General features: G+C 47.3%; 1 protein-coding gene across 1 annotated transcript in view; it reads left to right on the forward strand.

Annotated features, from left to right (window-relative positions):
- Positions 1–27,790, forward strand: part of REPS2 (RALBP1 associated Eps domain containing 2) — a 210,535-nt gene that overhangs the window by 104,209 nt on the left and 78,536 nt on the right. Inside the window, exons 6-8 of the mRNA XM_075539155.1 lie at positions 12,184–12,322; positions 15,687–15,750; positions 20,240–20,382. Of these exons, the coding sequence (XP_075395270.1) occupies positions 12,184–12,322; positions 15,687–15,750; positions 20,240–20,382 (346 nt within the window). The remainder of the gene's footprint in view (positions 1–12,183; positions 12,323–15,686; positions 15,751–20,239; positions 20,383–27,790) is intronic.

Genomic DNA, 27,790 nt, shown 5'->3' on the forward strand with positions numbered 1-27,790 from the left:
GTGCTAGACGTCCCCTCTCCTTCTGCTTCCTCTGTGGTCTTACATTTAAGTTCTTCTGGCCTCACTCACAGGGGCATGGTCTCAGGTGCTGGGGGAAGCCCGAGTGAGGAAAGCTTTTTAGGAACTTTGGTCCACTGTTGTTTGAGGCTCATAAACTCATTGCCATTGAGTCCATTCTAACACATAGTGACCCTACAGGACAGGGTAGAACTGCTCCTGTGGGTTTTTGAGATTGTCACTCTTTATGGGAGTAGAAAACCTCATCTTTCTCCTGTGGGGCAGCTGGTGGTTTGGAACTGCTGACCTTGACATTTTGGAGGTGCTCATGGTAAATGACACGCTCTAGAATTGGAATGAAGTCTTTTGTTACTTAATAGTTGAGGAATTTCAATATATTGAACTTCTCGCTCCTTGAAATTTCAGATGCTAAGCATACTCTCTGTTGGCGGATCTCTGTGGGTTGTGAAGTCATTTGAAGGCTTTTTTCTGGTTTCACCTGTTGTGAAGTGTTTATAGGACCTTTTGGTGGTTTATGAACCCTCATGGTTCAATGATTTACACATTGAGTTGCTAAGTCCACAGGAAAATGATGAGGCAACCTGGCTTCCTAGCTTCTCTGGTCTCTCATTGTATGGTCACTAGGAGTCAGAAGCAACACAACGATAGTGGGGTTGGGTTTTTGCATGGTTTGCTTTTGCTGTTCACAAGTTTTTCTGGACACGTAGACTCTGTAGTGATCTGTACTTTTTATCACATAGAGTTGAAAATGGCACTTTCGGCTCCCGGGAGAGCTTGCCACTTGCATTTTTGACAGGGTTTCTAGGAATTGCCTTGTCCAGAGTGCTTTTCTTAGTTGATCTCTTGGCAGTTCCGAATGCTTGCAGAGCTCTTGTCCTTTGGTTTTCATGCTGTCGTACTTGCCTAGTTTGCCACCTGCTTCTCTGGCTTCTGGTTGCTGTTACTTGCCATAAGGCTGGTTCCAACTCCTGGTGATCTTCTGGATAGCAGAATGATATGTCGCTCAGTCCTTGGTATGTTTGAGCTTCTTATGGTGGCTCTTGGGTCAAACCATCTCATCCAGAGCTTTCCCTTATTTTCATTGGCCCCTACTTTGCTTGGCTTCTCTGGCTCCCTTCTCTTAATCTCCTTTTTCCATCTCCAGCCTTGGCTTCTTCCATCTGTGTTGGTGGTTCGGAACCGGATTCTCATGCTCTTTGCTCTTTAGGTCCATGGAGGCTGATGACCACAAATGTCCATCTGTTAGATGTCTAGACTTGGATTGTTCCTTTAGCAGTCGAAGCTTTCTCCTGTATGTTTCTGTCTCCAACCGGCCATCATCACAAGCCAGGTCCTTGATCTTTGACTCCCCTCTCTCCCCTTAGGCCCTTTCAGCCACCAGGTCCTGGCCATTCCAGTTTTTGAATACTTCTTAGCTGCTCATCTTTCGGTCACGTAATCGATTACCATATATACTCGAGTATAGGTCGAATTTTCCAGCACATTTTTTTTGGGTAAAATTAGGTGCCTCGGCTGATATTTGGGTCAACTTATACTCAATTATATACGACATATCTATCTTCAACTCTTTCATATTCCAGTTTGGTTCTCTTTCAATTCATTAGCCTGGCCATGGACAAAAACAGTATTTTATAACCACAAACCTTGCCATCCCACTCTGTTGGTGGAACCCTTTCACCTTTGCCCATTGCTCTTCGCTGGGGAAGTTATTATTTTGTCATATCTTGCTCTGTCCCACGTCTCCCTTGCCCCACTTTTCTGTTGTCCGTCCTCCATGGAGGAGGTCACATGTAGATCCTTGAAATAGGTTCCCCCTTTCCAACCCACTCCCCCTCTACTCTCCCAGTATCGCCCCTCACACCCCTGGCCCTGAAGGTATCATCTGCCTTGGGTTCCCTGTTTCCAGTTCCCATCTGTACCAGTGTACATCTTCTGCTCTAGTCAGACTTGCAAGGTAGGATTCAGATCATGACAGTGGGAGGAGGGGGGGAAGCATTTAGGAACTAGAGGAAGGTTGTATTTTGCATCATTGCTACATCGCACCCTGACTGTCTCATCTCCTCCCCAAGACCCTTCTGTAAGGGGACGTCCAGTGGCCTTCAAATGGGCTTTGGATCTCCACACTCCCTGGCTCATTCACTATGGTAAGATTTTTTTGTTCTGATGATGCCTGATACCTGATCCCTTGACACCTTGTGATCACACAGACTGGTTCCATGTGGGCTTTGTTGCTTCTGAGCTAGATGTCTGCTTGTTTACCTTCAAGCCTTTAAGACCGCAGACGTGAATCTTTTGATAGCTGGGCACCATCAGCTTTCTTCGCCACATTTGCTTATGCCCCCATTTGTCTTCAGCGGTCATATCAGGGAGGTGAGCACACAATGATATGATTATTTGACCTCAAGAGATAGGCTTGGCAAATTAAATAATCAGATATACCCAGGTCTCTCTAAAAGTTTATATATAATTTATATATATATATATATATCCCACTTCTCTTTCAAATGAAAACATCCTCTAGTCCTTAGCATAGTTAGCCATCTGAAGTTGTAAAGGGCAGCATTGGCCTAGGGACAATGTTTAGAAGGCAGGAAGGAAAATGACAGAAAGGCAAATAGAAATGGGAAACAGGTAGGCAGTGAAAAGAGTGTCATTAAATTGTGGGGTTTGATATCAATGTCACCAAACAAAATTGGTACGAACCGTTGCTTGGAAAACTGACATACTCTGTAAACTTTGACCCAAATCACAATAAACACTCGCATTCCACATTTGCTTTTTGAACACTAAACATACATGTTATGATATTTGCTTCTCTTTCCAGGTCGGGTGGGCATTTAGAGGGACATAACATTTGATGCTTCTGCATCAAATTCTCAATACCCATGATTCTTGGGTACTTCAAAGATGAAATAATGAGCAGAATTTCAAGGAAGGTGTCACTGCCATTGAACTTGCAGGTTTTAACTCTGTCTTCGGTCAAAGTTTTTACAGAACTTAGAGGGGAGGGATAGTAGATATTGCCACAGCCAGCCATCATACCAATCTGAACGTCTTGGGCTTGAAATGTGTTTCGTTACCTTAATAAGGTGGCTTTGATTCCTCTTCATTTTCTCATGATCTCAATGTCTTGCTGTTCTCATTTCTCCATGGATTCATCTCTTCCCTTTGGGAAGGTTTCAAAATAATATAAAAATTCTGTATGGAAAGGCTGGAGAAAGAAATAAATCCCTGCCCCCCAAGCCCTGTCAGAGAGGTCTTGGGATAGGTGGGAAAGAAGTGCTAGCCATCGCCAGGAAATTGTTCATGCTAAGACTTTTGGCGGCAGCAGAAGTTACTGTAGGTGTCTTCAGGGGAGGCAGAAGTTGCTTGGTGGCATTCCAGCTACTTTGTAGTTAGATCAGAGCACAATGCTGGGAGGATTCAGAAGGTGGAGAGTAAGAACTTGTGACTGAGAGCTTGGGATGGGCTTGAGTGTGAGTGAGATTAGAGCTGAAGGAGGAGAGAGCTGGTTCAGTGCCCTGAGTCAGGAAGAAGAGAGAAGCTGTGGATACTGCGTACCGGGGCCCACTCTGTTTTTTGACTTCATACTCAGAAGCCCCCAGACCTGTAAAGCCCCAAAGTGGGAGGAATGATTTCCCTTGGCATCACGTGGTCCTTGGGGTATTCGGTGGATAGGCTCGCTTGCAGGTCTTTTTCCTCCTGTTGGGGACCTTTCTCCTTCCTCTTGGCTGAGAGATCAGACTTTGCCTTCCGTCCCCTTCCGCGATCCTCCACTTTCCCGGACTTGGCCCATCAAAGTCATACCCGCCGACTGCTGAGTTATCTGAAGTAAAAGACTCCCGGGCAGTTGAAGGCACAACCTTGAGGCAGAGAGGAAAGAACCACTCAGTGGTGGGCTGCCCCCCTCCTCCTTGCACCCAGCAGAAGGACCCCATTTTCAGTTGCTTGTTTTGGCGGATGCAGTCAGTTCCACGACTCTTTCTTTCTTTGTACCTCCTGGGTGGTCTCAAGCTTTGAAACTCTTGTTCTTCAGAGCAATGAAAAGCCGTTTCACATATTTGCCCCCAGTGTAAAAACGTCACAAGGTTCCAGAGTGAAAGCGCTCCTTCCCTCTCTTTCCCTGCCATCTGGTCTCTGTCCCAGCGCTGACGACAGTTCCCCCATTCAGAATGGTTGATGTCTGTCCCAGGGGGTGTCACAAGGTTCGTGAAAACATTCCGCTATCTTTTCAGTTCATCGGTCCATGAAGGTTTCGAGGTGAACATAGGCCCCTGGTGGTTTGGCCCGCCTGTCCCTCCGTGGAGCCGGGGTTGAAATCCATCTGGGGGAGCCGGCGGTGGTGATATCATGAGGTGGTCCGATTTTGGAACTAAGCCTGATGCGGCCACCCACCGTGCAGAAATGGCCATGAGGGGCTTCAAAAAGTTCACGGAAAACTTCTCTTCATTCCATTTTTCCACGTCAGCCTACAAAGGGTGACAGCTACCACAAGCAATATGCCCTCCTCTTACTCTCTGAACAGGCCCAGAGATGCTTTCCTCCATGTGGTAGTCTGACCCAGGGCCACTGTCTCAGGCTTCTGCTGTCCCCATTCAGCCGGAGCTAGGGACAGCCTAGAGGAGTGGGGGGGGGGGGCAGGCCACGGGTACTCCCGTTGCATTTGCTAGCAGTCAGTCACATGGCTGGGCTGAACTGCACGGGGAACTGGTTGGGCAGCCATTCAGTGACAGCAGTCCAGCAGGCAGAGTGGAGCATGGCTTGTCAGACAGGGACTGTCTAGCCATAGTCCTGCCTGGAAGCCCCGTGTTCATTCGCTGCCTCTGCCTCCTCTTTTCCCCTTAGGCCCAGGAATGGTCAATTCCCATGCTAGCTCTTTAGCAAACTCTCCAAACACCAAACCGCGGCCATTGAGTCGGTGCGGACTCATTGTGGCCCTATAAAACAGACGTGAGCTGCCCCATGGGGCGTCAAAGGCTGGGAATGACAGGGAAGTAGACAGCCACCTCTTTCTCCAGCAGATCCCCACGGTGAGCAGTAGAGCACTTGACCCCCGGCAACGCCAGGGCTCCTTGCTCTTTCTATAGGCAGATCAGGATCCACTCAGGCTCTAGTCCTGCCCCCTAAGCCTCTTGGCTGTTCTCTTGGACGATTATTTGTTTTTCCTGTCTTGGCCCCAGCACTCGGGCAATCCGGGATCAGTTTTATTTTCCAAAGAGGGCGGATGGGTGGGTAGAAGTGCCACCCTTCTGTACTTACTGTCTGCTTGGCACAGGCGTTTGCCACTCCAGCTGGTTTGTTGACTGAATGGAAGTAGTGCCCAGAGGACCCAATAGAAAATCGTTTCTCCCTTGGAAATGAAGTGGCTGGCCCCTATGGCAGCTCCTAGAAGCTGCCTCCAGGGTGAGATTTGACTCTAGCGGCAACCGTCCTAGGATGGCAGCAGTAAAACCCTTTCCTCGCTTCTCCCCTACGGCACCAGACGGTGCCAGACGCATTCAGCTGCATTTGTGTTTTGATCTCCGTGGGGGCTAAATGTCATCTTTTGGGGGTTTTATTAAGCGTATTACTGTTTATGGAGTCCCTTGAAGTTTCTCTCATTATGTAAGCAGCCTCCCTCCCCCCCCCCCCCGAGATAATAACTTGCTGTGCCCGATATTTGCATTTGACTGGAAACCAAACCCAGAGCCTGAATGCTTCAAATACAAGCAAATCCAATTCTCTGGTGTCTGCTGAAATGGAATCAGAAACCACATGCATGTGGCTGAAGCACCTGTGGGGGATTTTGTGCCCTTGTTTGCTTTCTTTTCCACACGGACACAGCTTGTGTTTGGCACCAAGTAGCTGGGGAAACCGCTGGAGCCGGGATTGAATGGGGAAGGTCTCCTGTGACGGACTCTGGTGTTGGTGGCTGTGACTGATTTTTAAGTTGAATGGAGGAGACGGTCCCATCCATGTGTGCCCCTTCTGCAAGCTAGCTCCTGACCACTTCTCCGCTGCAGGGGGCCCTCCAACACTCCCACACTCGGGTGGTGCAGGGACCAAGAGGGGAATCTTTAATTAGATGGACTGACATGGCTCTGGCTGGGGCAAGGATTTGTCCTGTTGCGCATAAGCTGACCTTTAACAACATTGGGTCCCTACTCCCGGGCTGGGGTGGCTGTTCAGGTCTCAACTGGTCTTCTTGCCTTCTGTCTAATCCCTCTGAAGGTCCCCTGGAAGGAACCTTTCTGTAACCCACCAGCTGATGATTTCACGACCCTGCCACTAGATGCAGTACCCGAGCCTTTGCGACCCGGACCCTACTTCCTGCCTAGGTCAGCTTGAGGCAATTCCACTCAGCCCCATTCAGCCTTGGCCCTTTCTTCAAACTATCTGTTTCCTTCCTGGACCTGCAAGTTCTACTACATGTCTTTGCAAATGGGAGTGTGCTTTGAATCATCTACAAGACTTGAATCCTGACTCATAGCAACCCTACAGGCAGGGCAGAACTGCCCCTGTGGACTTCTGAGACTGGAATGGTTTATGGGAGTAGAAAGCCCACTATGTCACCAGGGCTCCCTCGCATAGGCTAGGAGGTTAGAAATTACGGGAATTCTAGTACCTGGGGAAGGCTTTCTCTCCCAGTCGGCTCTGGTGGAAGTCCCTCAGTCTTTGGTTCCTAATGATCTTCGTGTGTTGTGACATCTGTCTTCCCACAGCTCTGGTGTTCTATGCCTAAGCTGCTCTTCCGAGATCTGAAAGGTGATTGACTTCAAACACACCCAACACTGATGCTACTCTACCTCTGAGCAGAGAAACCCTTGCCCAAATGGGTTTACAACCATAGATGCAGGGGGTTAGGGTTTCTCACTCATCTTTTGGGGGATACAATGTGATCCAAACATTTTCCCCTTTGGCTCCAAGTCCATACCATTGACATCATCCCCAAAGTCTTACATCAACTCCAAGTCTCCACCAGCATTTTCGGAATTTATGTAAATCACACAAGGGGGAGATTTTAGGCTAAGTATTTCATCCTGGGGCAAAATTCCTCTGCATCTGAGAAGCTGTGAAATGTACGCTATACGCTGCCTGCTCTCTAAAGAGCGGTGGAACAGGTGGACATGGGCAGGCATAGCCACTACAAAGGCGTGCAAGGGATAATGGGAACCAAGCAAGTCAGTGCTGCAGAATAATGCACAGCAGCTCTTGCTGTTGGAAAATAACCCTCTGGGTAACAGCTCACCTGTGTGTCCCTAGCGACCAATGTCGGGGAGACTGTGGATGTTAAGTATGTTCATCTGTTGAACACATGCAGGTAAAGCTAATATGATTTTGCTTTTTGAGATGGATCGGCCCTTGTGTGGACGGTTCCAGCTGAATGCTCCAGAAATCCTCAAGAGATCGAGAACTCACAGACCAGACCCAGGGTGAACCACAGGAAGGTGGACTGGGACTTCTTTGACTAGATCTCATCCTGTAGGTCATGGCCACTTTAGGGGTTGAACGACCCTTTCACAGGGGCTGCTCGATTCATCACAGTAGCAAAATAACAGTGATGAAGTAGCAATGAAAAAAAATTTTATGATTTGGGGGGTCACCACCACATGAGGAACTGTATGAAAGGACCGTGGCATTAGGAAGGTTGAGAACCACTGCTTTAAAGTATGAAACGATTCATAGGTTTTCATAAGTCACAAAGAGCAGTGTTTCCCAATCACTTCCAATATAAACCCTACTCCTGAACTTTCTAGAACTTGTCAATCATTGACCCTGAGGCCTCTTTTTATTAGTATCTATGATGTACTTGCTTGGGGATACATATACTTGCGTATAAACCAACCCGAATGTCAGTTGAGGCATCTAATTTTATCACAAATATTACATTAAAATGTGCTGGAAAACTCAGCTTATAAATAAGTATATATGGTATTGTATCACTCCAGGTTAAAACTCGAGTGAAGATACAGTAGAATGCTTTTTCCAGTATAAAACTACGGTTTTACTATGCTTATAAGAAAAAAAATATAAAGATGTGTTAGTCTGCGTAGACTTGAAAACCACATTCATAAACACACATAGGTATATAAGGGAGAGGTTTTTATACAAAATTGAACATTGAGAAAACATCCCAACCCAGTCCAGTCCAAGGCCATAAGTTTGATATTAGCCCATATGTCCAACACCAATCTATAAAGTCCTCTTCAGACTCACAAAACACATGCAATGATGCCGAATGTAGAAGTTCACAAACCAGTGGGTAAAAAATCTTTGGTGGCAGGGGTCTCCACGTGGCCATTCCAGTTCCCAAGGCTGCATCAGGGTAGGTCCATGTAGCATCTCCTCAGGGATGCCTCGCAGGAAGTCAGACTTGTCAGTAGAGAGTCTCCCTGCCTCCAAGAAGGAATTCCCAGATTCCCCAGAATTCTCAGGAGAAGGCCATGCCTACACAGAAGTCTCACTGGCCATCTCCAGATTGACAGCCTAGACTCCACCCCTCCACTCTCAATCCTTAAAGTGACACCAGGTTAAGTGACTACCACAAAAGATATCTCAAGTATTCGCTTTATTAAATCAATCTAAAAACCTACAGTGAGAAACTAGGGGAAGGAAATAGGGGGTAGGTTCTTACATGTAGTGGAAGCCAGTTGAAGGGTCGCACTACCTGCAGGCTACGCAACCTGTGGGCTCGCTCTTTGTGTCCCAAGGTCTTGTTGCGTTTAGGGAAGGGGCACGTATTCTGTCAGCTGAAGTCTTGGAAGGGAAGGAGGACTGGATTATCATGGGAATCCAAGATACAGGCGGGCCCTCTGGCCCTAAGGATTGGAGACTTTGGGACATAGGTGCTTGTTTTCTCCTTGGGGACCCTTTACCTCCTTCATGGCCTTGAGTTGACCTCTTGGTACCCCTTATCTTTCTGCCCCAGCCATGGTGGGGGTCAAGAACAAGAATGAATGGTCCCACAGAGGTCTGGGAGGGCCAAAGTCCAAATCAGGGCCCTGACCACGTGGAGTCTGAGAGGGAGGAGACGTTCCAGTGGTGGCTGGCAATCTTTGGTGTTCTTTGCCTCGAAGACGACTCCTCCCATGTTGTGGTTTCTGAGTGCAATTCTATACCACCCCTCCCCCACCCCGGCTGGCCTTTGTTCCCCCTAACCCACGGCTCAGAAGGGCTTTGCATGCTGGCCCCCACCCTACGTGGCTATGACTTCCTAACTTAACCATAACACTGGAAAAGAAAGAGCCAATTTTCCCAAACCAGATCCCATTTCCTGGTGTAGACCTCAGGACATCAACATGTCTTTTTTTTAGGAAGGAGGTGGGTAGTGGTGGGAGGTGGGGAAACACTGATCAGTCCAGTGCAGGCGCCCACAGCCATCCTTCCCCACTTCTCTTGATATCCTGTCTGTTGATCCCATCCCGAGGGGGGCTGTCACTGTTCTCCTAACTGGAAGACCCACCTGATCCGTACTCTTTACCTGGGCCCTGCTGTGCTGCTGTGTGGGGTCTCTGTTTCTCTCTTTTTCTTATTCACGTTCCCGACAAACAAGCACCTGGCCTAACTTGCTCTTGTTAGGGAAAAGCTTTCCATGCCAGAAGATCCCAAAGGCCAGCATCCTGTGTGTTCAGGCCCCTTCCCATGCCCCTCATTCGGACAGAGGTCTGATGGGGTGTGTCGCCCACACAGGCTGCTTTGTAGTCGAGCAGAGAGCTGAGCAGTACTTCTCAAACAGCCAGTCTGGCAGAGGCGACTGTGGAGCCCTGTAGGGCAGTGGGCTGTGAGGAGCAGGTGGGATTGGAGCAGGCTGGCATCAGACGAAGGGTACTCTGGGAAAAAGTCACCAGGAGGTCAGTGCTCTGAAGGCCAGGTGGAGAAGGTGGCGGTTGTTAGCTCACAAGGACTCGATCACCCCTCTCCTGTCTGTTCCAAGAGCGGACTTGGCCCTTGCTGAGAGGCCAGGAGTGAGGGGCTGTGAGAGAGGAAAGCGGGTGGGTAGCCTGGAGCCTGAACAAACGTGGAGAACAGCTATCACTGGAATGGCCAAGGTGGGAGCAGGAATGGTGGGTGTGGTGGGGAGCGGGGTGAATTTTAGGAGAGTTGAAGCTTCCTGGTCAGAACCAGGAGGTACAGCAGCCAACTCCCAACTTGGAAAATTCCGAATCTTCAGTCAGAGGATAGAACTCGCTCGACTTGGGTCTTTGCACCATCTCTGCCTCTATAATCTGCCTGTGTAATCCAGTAGCCGTTTCACTTCGTGCAGTCAGTTCCGGCCTCTGCTGCCCATGGTCAGGCTCTGGCCTTCCTTTGTGCCTGTGATCTCAGTCAGGGCCCGCCTGGAGGGCCAGTGTGTCTGGGAGTTCCCCACAGGACTCCTGTTCCAGCTGTTCTGTACCCCGTGTCTGGCCTCCGGGACCGAGTTTGACATCTGGCTTCATTCAGAAAGAGTGCTGCAGACCTCGCCTGCGGAATCTGGAGACTCGTGTGGTCCAGGGCGGGCTGGGGGTGACGCTTGGTTCATCTTACATGCTTGTTTTCGATTGTTTGCTTATGATCAGCATGAAGATGGGCTTTGAGAAAAAAAATCTGCATATAGATAGATGTGACCCAGTGTATGGAATCCTGAGAGGCAGGGACCTGGTTTTGCATCACAGATCAAAAAGGACTAGTATTTGCTGACAGCAGGGGCTCCCTGAAAGATACCAGCAAGCCCCTTAAACTTGCCCAGCAGAGCTGATACCTCATCTGGAGAAAGGGTAGCAGTGCCTGCTGTGTCTACCTCGTTCAAGTCTTGAGTTGTGCATATGAGAGTACATACACGTGTGTGTGTGTGTGTGTGTGTGTGTGTGTGTGTGTGCTGGGGCAGGGGCTGGAGCAGAGATGCTGCCTCATTCAGGGACAGTGGACAGAATCCCTTCCTCCTTTGGAATGCCTTGAGAACGGGTTCAGACGCAGGCAACTAGTGGCCCTTCAGTAATAGTTCTCCCTTTCTTTCCTAGTTGTCTTCTGTCCTGTAGGTTCCCCTTCATTGTGTTAGTGCAGCGATTCTCAACCTGGGGGTTGCTACCCCTTCACAGGGATCGCCTAAGTCCATATTTCTGATGGTCTTAGGAACCGAGACACCACTCACTCCTCTAGCTCTCTCCAGGCAGGTCTGCCCACATGCAGATAAGCCTGCCTCCGGGGTCACCACAACATGAGGAACTGCATGAAAGGGTCGTGGCCTTAGGAATGTTGAGAACTACTGCCTTAGTGTCTTGGTTTCAAGATGTCCTGTGGCATGTAGCATCCCTTAGTCCCAGGTTGAGAGTAGGGGGTGGAACTCAGCCCAAAGATCCATCCCCCCACCCTCACCCCCCAGCGAGTACCCCAGTGGCCAGTATAGCCTAGCTGTCTGTTGGTATTTAATTTGCTGCACTCTTCAATCCTCAAGTTTGGCATGCCTGCCCCCTAGTGGCAGGTCTGGCGCATGCCTTGGTTACCGCATGTATTGTGGCCTGATGGACAGCTGTTCTCTCTCCAACCAGCTTTCTATCACTGTCACTCCCAACTGGCAAACATGGAAGCCGAGATTCGTTGGTCCTGACGACTTGCTGCTCAGACCTGAGGGCGGGGGCGGCTCCCAAAAGCTCCTGGGGAAATTCATGGTCTTTTCATTCCATTGGCTCGCAAGCTTCATAGATGTCTCATACAGGCGAAAGTGAGCTTAGACTTCGGAGCCGTAGCTCGTTCCCAGATGTGTGCAGTGATTGAAGGCTGCAAGGAAATAGATGACATGCTGGATGGGGATGTCTGTTCTGTTCTACTATATTTCCCCCCGTGATGATTTTACTACCCGCTCAGCAAACCTGGGGGGATGAAACTCTGATGGCAGTTTGTCCAGTTTTCCTCCTCCTCCTCACATTAGAAAATATTGCAGCCGTTACCGAGGGTTCTGGATTTTCTGCTCAGCCCTGCAAACACTTTGGGCGGGGGGAGGAGGGGGAGGAAGCAAGAAGAATGGAAGTCATGCTATCTGCCCTGACGAGTTTGTATGTTCATTACATTCCAGTTATGTGGCGTTCACATTGACTCCCTTGGGGACACACCTCAGTACACTGCACACTAACATTGACTGAGGTTTGATTTTCCGATTGCGTCTCCATGACAGTCGGAGTCGCTGAACTTTGGCTTGTCTTCCTCCAGTCCTTCTCCGTGGAGCGAGAGCCACAGGAGAGTAGCAGCCATTACCCAGACGAACCCTGGCGGATAACAGAGGAGCAGCGGGAATACTATGTCCATCAGTTCCGGTCCCTGCAGCCTGACCCAAGTGCTTTCATTTCAGGTAATGAACTCGGGCGGGGGGAGAAGGTAGGGCCCCCAGGTCATCATGACCTTATAAACCACACTAACCAGCTTGAGAAATTGTTCAAACACAAGTCCCACCGACGAGCGCCTGCCATTGCAATTTGCTTCCCTTTTCGATGGCATTTCTCAGCCACTATACCAGGCAGAAAAAGGAAGACAAACAACACCCTAGAGAAGAACAAAACCCCTCGGCTAGTGACATATACATCTGAGAAATGATGGTTTCATTTCAAAGGGGTTAAGTGGAAATTTGGGGGAACCTGGTCCTGATCCTATGCCTTTCAAAATGGAGCAGGGCTTGAGTAGATGGAACCCGGCACCCAGGCAGTATCTTAAATTGCTTACTAATGACAGTTGTTTTAGAGCAAGGACATATCATAAGGAGTAAGTGTCGCAGTCTCCTTTTTGTTTTCAAAATATATCTTATTAATAATAAGGTGTTGTGTATAATTCTCACATGTTCACTTGCAGATGTTTGATATTGTTATTTATGGTTCAAAACTGCTCAATTTATAAAGATATTGATATAGGGCAATAGTATTCATGGCCTGAAAAAAAAAAGAGGTATTTGGCTTAATGTCAGAATCTACTTCAAGAAGTTGTTGGAACGGAATCCCATCATAACTCAAGGGACTGCCTGTGTTCACTTCATGGGTTCAAATTCATGTTCATTTTAGTTGGCTCAGGTCCTTAGATTTTTTTTAAGAGAAATGAAAATTTGGATGGAGATTTGGCCAACATATGAATTGGCCAATATATTTATGTCCATAAATCAGTGTTCCCTTCTTGGTTGTCTTTAGAAATATGTGTTCTTATTCAAACCAAAAGGGACCAGTTTAATTGTGGTGTGACAACATTCTATTGGGCTAACATAATCAGTGGAATAGAAGAATTTTGGAGAGAAATTCATGATAGTTCTCTTTGTATTTCAATCTTGAAGAATAACATTATTATTGTATTTGTAAAGGAACATATTGAAGTGTGGAATAACACTAATTTTATCTCATGAAACAAGGTGTGTAATGAAAAGACAGATAAAATTATAAGCATCATTTAGTGATTATTAATAGCCTTGTTGAAGGCAGCATATTGAAGACACAAAAAATTAATGTTGCCAACATGATTGAACAAATAAGGTGCCTAGATTGCACTTATTGATCCCTTGCTACCATTGCCAAGGATTTCATTTTACTTGGCTCTACATGTACTACTCGTGGATGCAGCCCTTAAGAAGTTAAGTGATTTATTGGGCAAACCTTCTGCCTAAGCCCTCTTTCAGGTGTTGAAGAGGACTGAGGGGCACCTCCCCCGGAGCCATGGTCTTTCATTCACCTCCTATGCATGTGAAAGTTGGGCAGTGACTAAGGTAGACTGGAGAAAATTGATGCCTTTGAATTATAGCATGGGCGAAGAATTATTGTGGAAATTCCTGTAGACTACCAGAAAAAAAAAAAAAAGCACATCTGTCTTAGAAGAAGTACAACCAGAATGCTCCTTGGCAGTGAGGATGGCAAGATTTGATTTCACATACTTGGGACATGTCCTCAAGAGAGACCAATCCTTGGAAATGGAAAAGGGCATCAGGCTTCTTAAAATACAGAGGGTCAGGGAACTTAAAAGGAAGCCTCTCAATGTAATGAAAGGGCGGCGCAGCTGTAACGTTGGGCTCTGACTACGGTGAGGATGGTGCAGGACTGGGCGGGGCTTGGTTCTGTTGTGCAAAAGGTAGCCGTGAATCCAAACCAACTTGACAGCAGCTAACATTGACCTTGACCAACTGATTGAGAGAATCTCCTCATGAGGAATGCAGATCGTTAATGCAATACAGTTAGTTGGTAGGAATGTTTTTCTGTTCTTTGAACTACCTACTTTGAAGAATTTCAAGTGTAGATCAACGTCTTGTGGCTATCACGCTGTTCCACCAGTTTTGGCTTTATGTTTCTGTCTTACCACAGATGATTTTGAAGCATTTCTTTGGAAAATGAATGTATCTCTAAAGACGACGCTTTTTTTTTTTTTTGGGAAAACAAAACCAGTTCTTTGGTACACATAACACAAAGAACACTGGTTTCTTAATATCATTGTCTTTAAGTTCTCATGATTGTCTCCCAAATGTCCCCTTTTAAGCTTAGTTTGCTCAAGGTCAAGAGTAGGTTACAGTGAACCAAAACACCAAACCCACTGTCATGGAGTCAATTCACACTCACAGTGACTCTGTAGGATTGGGTAGAACTGCTCTGTTGGGGTTTGGAGGTGGTAACTCTTCATAGAAGTAGACTTCCTGGCCTTTCTTTGCAGGACAACTGCTAAATTTGAACCACCAACCCTTTGGTCAGCCACCTTCTGCTTAGCAGTCTGTGCCAGCAGTGCTCCTTTGAGTTCCATTAGTTGTGTGTTTTCAAAAACATCTTTATTTAAATATAGTCACCGTCCCATAAAATCCTCCCATGTAAACTATATGACTGACACAGGTGCATTTATAATGAATAGAGAAGGCAGCCCCCCTTGCTATTGGTTCTACTGAGGGGGTTCATTAATTCTGCTGGAAGCTAAAGGTACTGGCATTTCCAATGTCAGCAAGAATACCATGGTGGACTAGTTTTTCAGTGGAACTACTGGACTGAGCCGAGGAAGAAAGGCCTGGTGAAAACCCTGTGGATCCCAGCAGAATAGAGGGTGATACCGTGTTGGAAGAAGAGCCTCCAGAATACATGGTGGACGAAACAATGGACCAACAATTGTAAAGTACAGGACTGGGCATGGTTCGGGTCTGTTGTCCTCGGGGCGGCCATAAGTCAGAGCCAACTCCAAGGCAACCGACAAAAGAGAAGGAAGCAAGAGGTTCCTGGATCAGCTTCTCCAAGACCTGAAAACTCACCGCCACAGCCTTTCCAAGATGTCAGCTTTCCCTCTCTGCAGCCAGGTCACTGGTGCTCACGGCCTTCTCCTTGCTCTCGTTTTACTGTGACTGTGTGGGACTTTCCCGCCTGACGTTTGTGTTACGTTCATAATTTGGGGAGTAGGTTTTTTGAAAATTCTTTTATTAAGCAATTTCAAATTTATAGTCACAGTGAATTTGGCAGGGTTGGTTTCTATACTGTCTGTCCCAGTAAGTCTTAGGTTGAGTATTTTTGCCCTATTTGAATGCATCGGGCCGTGTAAAAGCTCCTTCCGCTGTTGCGTTTCTTTCACATGTGTCATCGGCTTTGGTGACTCCGTGTAATGGGTGACTGGTTAGTTAGGAATTACTGAAGGAAGTAATGGTGCTTTCTTGCTATGCAAATATAAACGCTGTGCTAGATAAGAAACTAATGATGTATTTCAACAATGTCTATTGACAGGGTCTGTGGCTAAGAACTTCTTCACTAAATCAAAGCTTTCCATTCCAGAACTCTCCTATATATGGTAAGTATGATTAATGACACATAATATCTCTTATCCTTTGGCCTCTAGCATTGCTTTTTTTCCCCTCCAACAATAGCTTTATCTTTTGAATGTGTTTAAGCAAGTGCGTCCAACCCGGTCTGTGTTGCTATGTAGATGAAAGAAGTTATTATCAGGAAAGTACAATGAAGAGAAGCGTGCTTGGCACAGAGTATTAGCTATTATTTTGAAAGGGATTTCCTAATTATTGCCCTCATTGAAATCCTATTTCCGGTGTGAGCATATTAGAATATCCATCTTACATATTCTATTTTCAGAATTTTTCTTCTTCTTGGCATGACACAAGTCCCCCAGGACCTTGAAAAACCTATTTATACTATTTCCTAAGGCCAGGCGACCAGATAAGGCCCAGTGAGGTTGAAGGCTCGGGCAGTCAATTCGAAGATTCTAGAAGCCTCTTGGCTTGCTCAGTCTCTCAGCTGGGCCTGAATTTGGATTTGCAGCTGTGGCCTCCTTCCACTGCCGAGTCGGCGGCAGCTGGGGCCCCAGAAGGGTGGGTCTGGCCTGCACAAATGCTCCCTTTGCGGCTACGAAAATGTGCGGGGCCTCTGCACAGCCCGGCAGGGTGTGAGTGAGTTCTACCTCGGACTGGGCAGGAAACCACAGGGCAATAAATATCGTATGGAAATATTGGAATGTTTATGCATATCTCGCCCCGCCCCCACCTGTGAGGAATTTCCGAAAATCATGAGAAGATTTAACATCTTGTCATGTGGTCCGTATCTCATTGGAAAATGATTTCGGAAAGCCTTGCTCCAGAGCTGGGCGGAGGAGCCTTTGCAATATATACTGGCTTCATGCTGTTGTTTTCACAAGCCTTCTAGTCGCTATGAAAACTAGGAACAAGTCATCACATTATCTGTTTTGAGAGAATTCCCAGCCCTAACACTGTGGCCAAGAGGCTTCCAACTGTATTGCGGAGACAGCCCTGATAGGCTACCAGCCCTATCTCCATCCAGCCCCCGATGCAGGTGCTTGGCTTCTGTCTCTGGGAAGCAGCTATTTCAGGGTTAAAACACAACCCCAAACCCAAACCCAGTGCCTGGCAAGTTGTCACCAACTCAGAGCACCCCTGAGGGACAGGGAAAACTGCCCCATAGGTTTTCCAAGGCTGCCATTGTCATCGAAGCCACGGCTTGTGCCCGCAGAGGACTTGGTGCATTCAAATCACTGCCGTTCCGGTTCATCTCTGAACACTCAGTGAGGGGTGTCATCGGGGCATTTGTTGTTTCTTTGCCATGGAGTTCTTTCCCCTCCTTGCGACCTTCTAGACAGGCTGGGGAGGAGCTGCTCCCTAGAGTTTCCCAGGCTGCCTGTCTTCATGGGAGCAGCCAACTTCACCTTTCTCTCTGAGAGCAGCTGGTACGTTCCAACTGGGACCCTTGTGGCCAAGTCGCCATATGTTGCTCCTGGCTCTGGCTGTGTTGAGGGTTAGTGTAGTCGAGGCATTTGAGATGGTCTCGGGGATTGCACGAGGGCGCTCCAAAAAGTTAGTGGGAAAGTTCTATTTTCAGTCCATTTCCCCATGGACGTTTGGACCCTTCCTCGTGCATTCTAAATAAGGAGGTCCAGGGGCTTACCTTAGATCAGCTTCCTTTCCATGAGGACAACGGTTCTCAGACAATCCAGGATGGGTTTAAGCTCTGCACTTGCACAAAGACGTGTATATTCGTCAGTGCTGATGGCATCTTAGTTCCTTTGGCAAGGAGTCCTCTTTTGTGCAGAGGAAATCGGTCTGTGCCTTGTTTTCATGAGGCTTCCTTTGTGCCTCTCCGCCTTATCTGGTTCCAGCCGCCCCGTGCTGCTAGCTTTATCTTAAAACACCATTCAAGAAATAGTTATTGAGCTGCCTTGTATTTTCCCAGGAGGCAATTCTGCAGCAAAGAACAATTTGATACAAAAATGCCCACGGCAGGAGAAATCCATGGCTTGCCCTGAAAGTTGAGCAGGAAGAGCTAGAGCACGGAAACACGAGCTTTATATAAATTGCAGAGGGGCTGGACACATGGGCACACACCTCCTGACTATGTGCCACTGCCTTGCGCAGTGTGCTCCTTTTTTAAAACAATTGACAAATACTGTGTATGCTCGAGTAAAAGCCGACCTGAATATCAGCCAAGGCACCTAATTTTACCATAAGAACTGCAGTAAAAATATTCTGAAGAAACGGCTTATATACGGGTATATACAGTATATAGGTAACGAAACATTTGACATTTCAACAGTCTTGTTAAGCATCATCAAGTCAGTTCTGACTCATACGCACTGTCAGGCTGGGTTGTCTAGAGACACATCCAGCGACACTTGTACCTGTATAAGAAAGAGCTTTATATCAGGAAGTAATTGTATATCAAGAAGGCATCCCAGCCCAGTCCAACTCAAGCCCATCAGTCCAGTGCTAGCCAGGCCCTCGGCAGGCTGAGGATGCAGGGAAAATGAAGCGAGATGCTGGGAGATCCACAAGCCCCCACGTGCAGTCACGTGGATCCAAGGTCGGTGGGCACATGGCAGGATGTCGACAGCTTGGAGGTTGGCTTCCAGGATCAGGAGCCCACGTAGGGCCACCCCTGGAGGCAGACAGAGTACCAGCAAGGCTGAAGGCAAAAGGCCAGAGAGGAAGAAGTGCCCCCTTCCCCCACCTTCTCTCCCCTTTCTCAAGGGTACACCCCCCACGAGACATCCTCAGGCTGTGACCTGATTCTGCGTGATAGGTTGGACTCCACCCCTACCTTTTTACAGAGGTACATGTTGACATAAAAGCTACCTCTCACAGGGGGCCCTATGTATCACAGAACAAAACGCTGCCAGCTTCTGCACCACCCTTAAACAACGGCGTGGTTGGTCCAGTGCTTGCAGCCGATGTGTCAATCCACATCGTTTCGGGTCTTCTTTTGCGCTGCCCCTCTACTTTACCAAGCATGGTCTCCTTCTGCAGGGGCTGATCTCTCCTGATCACATGTCCAACGTACATGAGACGAAGTCTGGCCATTCCGCTTCTAAGGAGCTCTCTCGCCATACTTCTTTCAGGACGGATTGGCTCCTATTTCTGGCAGTTCATGATCTGTCAACCCCATCATTCCAAATGCATCAGTTCTTTATCAGTTTTGAGCCTTTCCTTGTCCAGCTTCCGCCTATATATGGGATGATTTAAAGAATATGAGCGCTTGGGCCAGGTGCACTTGAGTCCTTAACATGACATCTTTGCCTTTGCCTACTCTACAGAGGTCTTCTGCCACAGAGTTACCCACTGCATGGCATCATTTGGTGTCTTCTCTGTTTCTTACGTGAGCGTTGATTGTGGATCCAAATACAACGAAATCCCTGACAACCTGGTCTCTTCTCATTAGGGTTGTGCAGCCTATTGGTCCAGTTGTGAGGATGTATAATGTTTAGGATGGCGTCATGCTAGTGAAAGAGCCCTGGGGGGTACATTTGGGGGGTTTGAACCCACCCATTGCCTCTGAGAGATACAGGCCCAGTGATCTGCTTTCAGAAAAGTGACAGTCCAGGAAACCCCAGAGGGCAGTTCGGCACTGTGTTATAGGCCCCTGTGAGCCAGCGTCAGGAGCCCTAGGGGTGCAGTGATTCTGTGCTCACTGGCTAAGTGAATGGTGGGTGGTTTGGTCCTCATAGACATTTTCATGGGAGTAAGACATCGTGATCTGTTCCACTCGGTGGCTGTGCTGCCTTTGCCCCCTAGGAAGTCTCGGGAGTCTGTTCTACTGCATCACACAGTCTCTGTCAGTCCACCGTGGACTTGATGGCATCTAGCGACAACATGTTGTTCGGTCACGAACAATCTCCAGAATTGTCTATTGCCCTTGATAGAAACTCAGTGTGCTTAAACCACAACCCCCCCCCCCACTCTTATTCCATGTCTGGTATACTCAGTGGTGTAAAACGGATCACAGGGAGCCGAAGTCCTTCACATTTTGATGTGATCATTGCTGCTGGTAGCTTTAGTGGGTCACACGTTGGGCAGGGTCGGAGTACCTGGTGGCTTAGTGGGTCACACGTTGGGCAGTGACCCACTTCAAAACTGCCAGACACTCCGAGGGAGAAAGAGGAGGCTTTCTATGCCCGTACAGAGTTGCAGTCTCAGAAACCTACAGAGGGAGTTCGCGCTTTGCCCTGTCACGTTGCTAAGTGTTGACATAACTTGATGACAGAGAGTTTTGAGTGTGGTACCCATGCCAATGCTGGGGAACAGCATCTTCCTTCCTTCCAGTGACCCTGCAGCTTTCAGAGGTCTTGACGGTTTGGTTGTCCAACAGTACCACTGGAACAGAGCCCAAGAGTGGGTGCTGGTGGTTATGTATGTATGTATGTATGTTATGTTATGTATGTATGTATGTATGTATGTGTGTGTACATGCCCATGTATGTGCTGGGAGCTGAGTCACTTTCCTTCCAAGTCCTTTGTTGAGAGCCATGACATCTGTTATCTTTAGGGAACTCAGTGATGCTGACTGTGACGGGGCCCTGACCCTGCCCGAGTTCTGTGCTGCGTTTCACCTCATTGTGGCCCGGAAGAACGGCTACCCACTGCCCGAGGGCCTGCCGCCCACTCTGCAGCCGGAGTATCTGCTGGCAGGTAAGGACTCAGCCTCACTCAGGAACTTTTTGATTCAGGCTCTACAAGTTTCTTTTTTTTAAATCATTTTATTGGGGGCTCACACACCTCTTTATCACAATCCATCCATCCATCCATTGTGTCAAGCACATTTGTACATTTTCAAAACATTTTTTCCTACATGAGCCCTCTGTCACGAAGCCTTGATCACTTATAATTATTATTTTTCATGTCTTACATTGACCGATGTCTCCCTTAACCCACTTTTCTATTGTCCGTTCCCCTGGGAGGGGCTTATATGTAGATCATTGTAATCTGTTCCCCCTTTCTCCCCACCACCTTCACTTTACCCTCCTGGTATTGCTACTCTCATTGTTGGTCCTGAGGGGTTTATCTGACCTGGATTCCCTGTGTTTCTAGTATGTACCCATGTACATGCTACGGTCTAGACGGATTTGTAAAGTAGAATTGGGGTCATGATAGTTGGTGGGAGGAAGCATTAAAGAATTAAAGGAAAGTTGTATGTTTCAGCGGTGCTATACTGCATCCTGACTGCCTCTTCTCTTCCTTGTAACCCTTCTGTGAGGGAATGTCCAATTGTCTACAGATGGGCTTTGGGTCTCCACACTCCCCCTAGTTCACATTGATAGGATTTTTTCTTTTGGGTCTTTGATGCCTGATACCTGATCCTATTGACATCTTATGATCATCCAGGCTGTTGTGCTTCCTCCATGTGGACTTTGTTGCTTCTCAGCTAGATGCCCATTTGCTTATCTTCAAGCCTATAAGACCCCAGATGCTGTATCTTTTGATAGCTGTGCACCATCAGCTTTCTTCTCCACATTTATGCTCCCACATTGCTTATCCTCAAGCCTATAAGACCCCAGATGCTGTATCTTTTGATAGCTGGGCACCATCAGCTTTCTTCACCACATTTGTTTATGCTCCCACGTTGTCTTCAGTGATTGTGTCGGGAAGCTGAGCATCACAGAATGCCAGGTTATTGAACAAAGTGTTCTTGGGTTGAGGGAGTACGTGAGTAGAGTCCCAATGCGCATCTGCAATCTAAATACTAAATCTATAAATGTATGCACATAGGTACATTTGCCCTTCATCATATATATATATATATATATAAATGTATTTACATATGTACAAGCCTATATTTAGACCTCTATATATACCCTTCACCTCCTAGTTCCCTCCTCTATTTCCTTTTACTTTCCTCTTGTCCCACTATCATGTTCAGCCTTCATTTGGGTTTCTGTAATTCTTCTGCGTTACATTGCCCTTGATCAAGCCCTACCGGGCCTCCTACACCCTCCTCACCATCAACTTTTGATCACTTGTTGTTCCCTTGTCCCTGGGTTTGTTAATACCTACTTCCTATCCCCCACCTCCCTCCCTCCCATGGCCCCTCCAAAACCATCAATCCTGTTGTTTTCTCCTCCGAATTGTTTATCCTGCCTATCTTATCTAGACATGCAGAGACAATAATAAGCACACAAAAAAGAGCAAAACCAAACAACAAAAGAAAAGAAAAAATTTTTTTAAAAAAAGTCTGTGCTTTTCTGGATCAGGTAGTGGGGGGTGGGGCCTCAGGAAAGGAGGAGGGAGACCATGTAGTTGGTGCCGGGAACAGGGAAACATACTGGGGAAAGAGTGACCCACGCTGCTCTCATAAAGTGTATGAAGGGGCGGGTCAGAGGGGAAAGGAAGTGCTAAGTCAAGGTTTCTGGCTGCTACTTCCAGCCTCCAGGAGTTTGTACCTCCAGCTAGCACCCATTTCTTCAAGGCTGTGGGAGAGCCTCAAAGCTCCCCCAAAGTCACCTGCAAGTGGACATCAGGAGAAAGTGCTGTTTCCCCCTTGCTGTCTCTCCATCTTTCTCCTCCTGTCTTCCTCTTGCTCAGATTTTTTTTGGATGGAAGTGAAAAAGCGTTGATGTTGGGGGTGCCTTCTTGGAGAGGAGGGTCCATGTAAGGTCCTAGACTCTAGGACGTAGAGGAACCCCAGGCCTCCTGGGCCCGCCATACCTCATGGTGTCCCTGGCTAGTGCCAGCTGCTAGCCCACTTTGCTGCCAACCAAAAGGTTGGAGGTTCAATTTTGTCCAGAGCCACCTCCGCAGAAAGGCGTGGCTATCTGCTTCCGCAAACACAGCCACTGAGAACCCTCTGGAGCACAGTTCTCCTGTGACCCACGTGGGGGCGCCAGAAGTTAGAGCTAGGTTTGAATCGGGATTAGCAGCCTTGTGTATTTGAGAATTCACCTCCTAAAGCCTCAGTAGGCATTTTGAAGTCTCCATGTCCCAAGCTTTCATCAGCAGGGACTCAGGAGTCTTTGGATGATTTTATGGTTGCAGCTGGCTCCTTTGGACTTACTTCTTGCAGGAGGGGCTCAGGTGGGGTGTGTACAGAAAGAAGGAGTCATCTCCCTCTGCGGGGGTGGGGTGGGGTGGGGACCTGTGCCCTCCAGGGTCTTTTAGCCAGACTGGTGGCATGAACTTCCACAGAGAACTTGAGTTCATCACGCTCCTTTCCATTGAAAACATCCACAACAAAAACACTTGTGCACCATTTCTGGGGCTTGTGGCATGTCTTAAATAATACATAGGTCTTGCCTAGCAGAACACTTGAGAGATCTCAAAAAAACACACCAACCCACCATTATGCTCAGCGACAGTAAATTATAGGCAAACCCTGAGGGTTTCGTATTTAAATTTTTAGTATTAATATTTTAAAATGTCTAATGTTTTATCACCCTGGACAGGACCTTCTAGATATTTTCGGATACTTTTATTGACTCCTTCAAAAGTATGAGTTTTCCTGCTCTTGGGAGGGGGTTCACTCTTTGGCAGCCATTTAATGCTTTTTTAAAACCTTAGTTCATATCTTGTTCCAACAGTATTTTAATTAATACATTTTAAACTTAATTTTTAAAAAAAATCCAGGCTTCTTTGTGGAGAGTAACCATTGGTTGAGGGCACCATTGCTTGCTTTTAATGCAATACACAGGAATTGTATCTGCTGTCAGGTTACCTTTAATTAAAAGGTAATTAATTAATTTAATTAAAAAGTAACAGCCCCCTTTCCCTAATGGGGAAAACTGGAACTGAGTGGGCAGGCACAGCAGCTGGGTGGTTTAACCGTAGGAAATGTTTGCTCGTTTCATGTCTGAAGTGACAAGGTGGTACACATTTTGACCAGGTAGTTCCCTAAAAGCGCTTTATTGCATACATACTCTATGAGAGGCACTGTCCTTAAATGCTGTGTAAAACAGAATTCCCACCCTCCTGGAACAATCCAGCAGTTTCAGGCTAGATGTTCATTAAACCCATAAGCATGTAATAAATGCTCTTAAGGGGAAGTAGAAGTGAAACCAGAGGGTACCCAGCCTCCTGGGCGATTTCTTCCAGTGTTAGAGGGGAAATGTGTAGGGTACACTAAGGACTAAGTAGGTAGAAGACAGTGTGTATGATGGGTAGTGAGGACAGGAGATGTGTCTGAAAGACCGACCTGAGAAGGTAGGGACTCAGGGCTTGGGGAGAGGAGTGGAAAGTTCTGGCCAGAGGGGCTGGAGGAGGAGGAGGCTGGGAAGAAGAGACCTGGCTGAGGCAGAGGTGGGGACCGGATCATGGGCAGTGTCATTCTTAGATCCCCTAAAACAATAGGTTGCTTCCCAGGGAACAGATTTTGAGGGGCAGCCGGATGATCAGGTAGAAAGTTCCGCCTCCAGCATAGCTTTCAGTGGGGACATGACTATGGGAATGGAGAGACATAGGTATGTCAGAAAGTGGTTTCCCAGTTCCTTGAAGGGATTTGATGTTCTTGGGAGTGGTAGCTTTATACATTATAGGACTTCTCAAACACCCCCAAATCACCACCACCTAGTGGATTCCACCTCATAGGAATCGTATAGGTTACTGGCCTCTGGGGTTCTCAGTCTTTATGGGAGTAGAAGAGGTCATCTTTCCCCCTTGGAGTGGGCATTAATCACCTAGTTCACAGCTTGCGGGGTGCCTCTTCTCTGAGACACATGGGGTCACCTGTAAATGGGTGGATTAGAAAGAAAACTCTTACTGTGGGGTAAAATGTCTTTTTTCTACTTTCTTTTTTTAAATAATTAAAAAATCATTGGGGGCTCGTATAACTCTTATTACAACCCATGCATACATCCATTGTGTGTCAAGCACATTTTTACATTCGTTGCCATCATCAGTCTCAAAACATTTGCTTTCCACTTGAGCCCTTGCTATCAGCTCCTGATTCCCCACCCCCACCCCCGCTGCTCCCCGCTCCCTCATGAGAACCCTTGATAATTTATAAATTATTATTTTGTCATATCTTACACTGTCTGATGTCTCCTTTCACCCACTTTTTGTCCATCCCCTAGGGAGGAGGTTATATATACATCCTTGTAATCGGGTCCCCCTTTCTGAGAGGGAGAAAATGGAGGGGCAAAGTAGAGGTAGCATTCAGCCAGAAATGTGAAGTTGAGAAAGATTTATTTGGGGAAAGAACTCCAGTGAGGGAGAGCAGAAAAAGGGACAAGAGATCTTGAGTTCCCGGGCGGGTCTGAGACCCAAGAGTTAGGTCAGGGAAGTTGCGCCTGGCAGTGAGGCAGTGGGACATATATAGGACTTGAGCCAAGGACGTATGTACTGATAAGGGGAAAGAGGCCTTCTGGTGCTGCAGTTGCAGAGTCTGAGTCAGGATGTGGTCTGTGAGAGAATCATCGTGTTTTTCTGCAAACCTTCCTGGAATGCTGAGGGAAGGGGCCATAGAGACCCAGCCCAGAGAGATAAGCTCCTTGGAATGCTGGAGGCAGGGACTGTACAATCCAGCTCCGGCCTTGAGAGGGATGGGAAGGGGCCATAAAGACCCAGCCCTGAGAGATAAACTCCTTGGAATGCTGGAGGCAGGAACTGCACAGTCCAGCTCTGGCCTTGAGAGGCGGGGAGAAGGGGCCACACAGTCTAGCAGGCTATGTTTCAGGAGATCTGGGGGAAGAAGCTGCATGGTTCAGACCTAGCCCAAACACTTTCGACCCCACCTTCCAGTATCTCCACTCTCACCACTGGTCTTGAAGGAATCACCTGTCCTGAATTCCCTGTGTTTCCAGTTCCTATTTGTACCAGTGTACATTCTCTGGTCTACTTGGATTTGTAAGGTATAACTGGAATCATGATAGTCGGGGGCAGGGGAAGCATTAAAGAATTAGAAGGAAGTTGTATGTCTCATCATTGCTACATTAGACCCTGACTGGCTCGTCTCCTCCCCATGACCCTTCTGTAAGGGGATGTCTAGTTGCCTACAGATGGGCTTTGGGTTCCTGCTCCGCACTCCCCACCTAATTCACAATATGATTTTTTTTCTTTGTTGTCTGAAACGTGATCCTTTTGACACCTTGTGATCACACAGGCTGGTGTCCTTCTTCCTTGTGGACTTTGTTGATTCTGAGTTAGATGGCCAATTGTTTACCTTCAAGCCTTTAAGACCCCAGACGCTATATCTTTTGATAGCCGGGCACCATCAGCTTTCTTCACCACATTTGCTTATGTACCCATTTGTATTCAGTGATTGTGGCAGGAAGGTGAGCATCATGGAATGCCAATTTAATATAACAGAGTGTTCTTGCATTGAGGGAGTACATGAGTGGAGGCCCAAAGTCCATCTGCTACCTTAATACTAAACCTATAAATAAATGCACATAGATCTACTTCACCATCATCACATATAAATATATTTACATATGTACATGCCTGTATTTAGACCTCTATAAATGCCCTTTGTCTCCTCGTTCTTTTCTCTGTTTCCTTTTACTTTCCTCTTGTCCCACTATCATGCTCAGCCTTCATTTGGGTTTCAGTAATTCCTCTCAGTTACATTTACCCTTGATCAAGCTCTACCAGGCCTCCTACACCCTCTTGCCATCAATTTTAGATCACTTGTTCCCTTGTCTCTGGATTGGTTAAAACCATTTCCTTTCCCCCACCTCCCCCTCTCCCATGCCCACCCCCCCCTCCCATCAGTCCAGTTGTGTTCTCCTCAGGATTGTTTATACAGCCTATCGTATCTAGATGGACCTACAGGGGTAATAATATGCACACAAAAAACCCAAGACAGAGCCAAACAAAGCAACAAAAGAAAACAAAACAATGACAAAAGGAAAGGAAAGAAAAACCTGTAAATAGTTCAAGGCCTGTTTGTTGACCTTTATTAGTGTTTTCAGGTTGAGTCTGATGGGATACCAGACCTTGACCCCAAAGTCTGAATTTGGTACTCTCTTTGCTCCTCTTGCTGTTCTGTTCCATGCCCTTCGTGTTTTGCCTCGGTGTGGTGGGGTCAGATTGGGTGCGATTCCCACTCTGTGCATCCAGTGTTGTCCCCTGTAAGGATATGGGTCAATGAGGGATGTCGTGTCTCATTAGTGGGCTGGCCATATGTGTGCATTCTCTGTGCATTGGCTGCTCTGAGCAGGGATATCGTCCTCAAGACTTGGTGGGCCAGGATGTGCTCCACTCTCTCTTCCGCCCACTTCATTTGCTCCCGTGTGCTCTGATCAGACACGTCCTTCTCCCAGAGCTGTAGTTTCAGTGCTGTCCTCAAGTAAAATTTTCTGGGTGTGGAGCAGATGTCCACGTAGTAGTTGTGATTGGGGCCAGCCCCTCAGACTTCTATACTGGTTCCCTGCTTCATGCTGGTATGAAAATTTCTCTTGGAGTTGGATCGAGCTATAGTCCTGTAAGAGATTGAGTTTTAACCCGGAAGAAAAAATAACAAAAAACCCGAACTGACCAGGCATATCCAGAGAACTCAGCAGGGCCATGGTCTGGCCCACTTGGCATCAGCGAAGTTCAGAGCAGAGCGGGCAGGTGAGTGCCTTGTACTGCACAGCTCCCACAGGGACACCTTAGTGGCGTCACTGTAGAGGGGCTGGGGGGGGAGAGGACCAATGCATGTCCAACTTTTGATTTCTAAATTTGTTTTTGGAAATGGCATTAACATTTTCATTTCTTTAAGAGCTTGTCTTGACAAATGTGATACGTAGCTGCGGTTGTATCACCAACCCCCATCTGCTTTGTTCTCTTTGGAATATTGACAACTTGAGACATTTCTCTCCTAATTACGTTGTGACAAAAAGGATGAAGCCCGATTTGCTTCTTTGAAATTGCCTAGGTGTTAAATATTAGCTTACCAGGCAGCCTGCTTTTTTTTCCACATGCTAATTTACTCAGCGTCCCAATTAACAGGCTCTGCCACTGTGGTGTGTTGGAAACAACCCCCCATGTGATCTTCTCTTCTTTGAAATCAGCAAGAATGGGTGCTGCTGTATTTGTGGTTCCTGCTCAAGAAAGGGGGGCCAAGAGCATTTCAAACAATTATCTTGAGCCTACACCACTAGAAGATCTAGCCTACTTAGAGGCAACA

The sequence above is a fragment of the Tenrec ecaudatus genome, chromosome X (assembly GCF_050624435.1).
Source record: "Tenrec ecaudatus isolate mTenEca1 chromosome X, mTenEca1.hap1, whole genome shotgun sequence".
Lineage (NCBI taxonomy): Eukaryota > Metazoa > Chordata > Mammalia > Afrosoricida > Tenrecidae > Tenrec > Tenrec ecaudatus.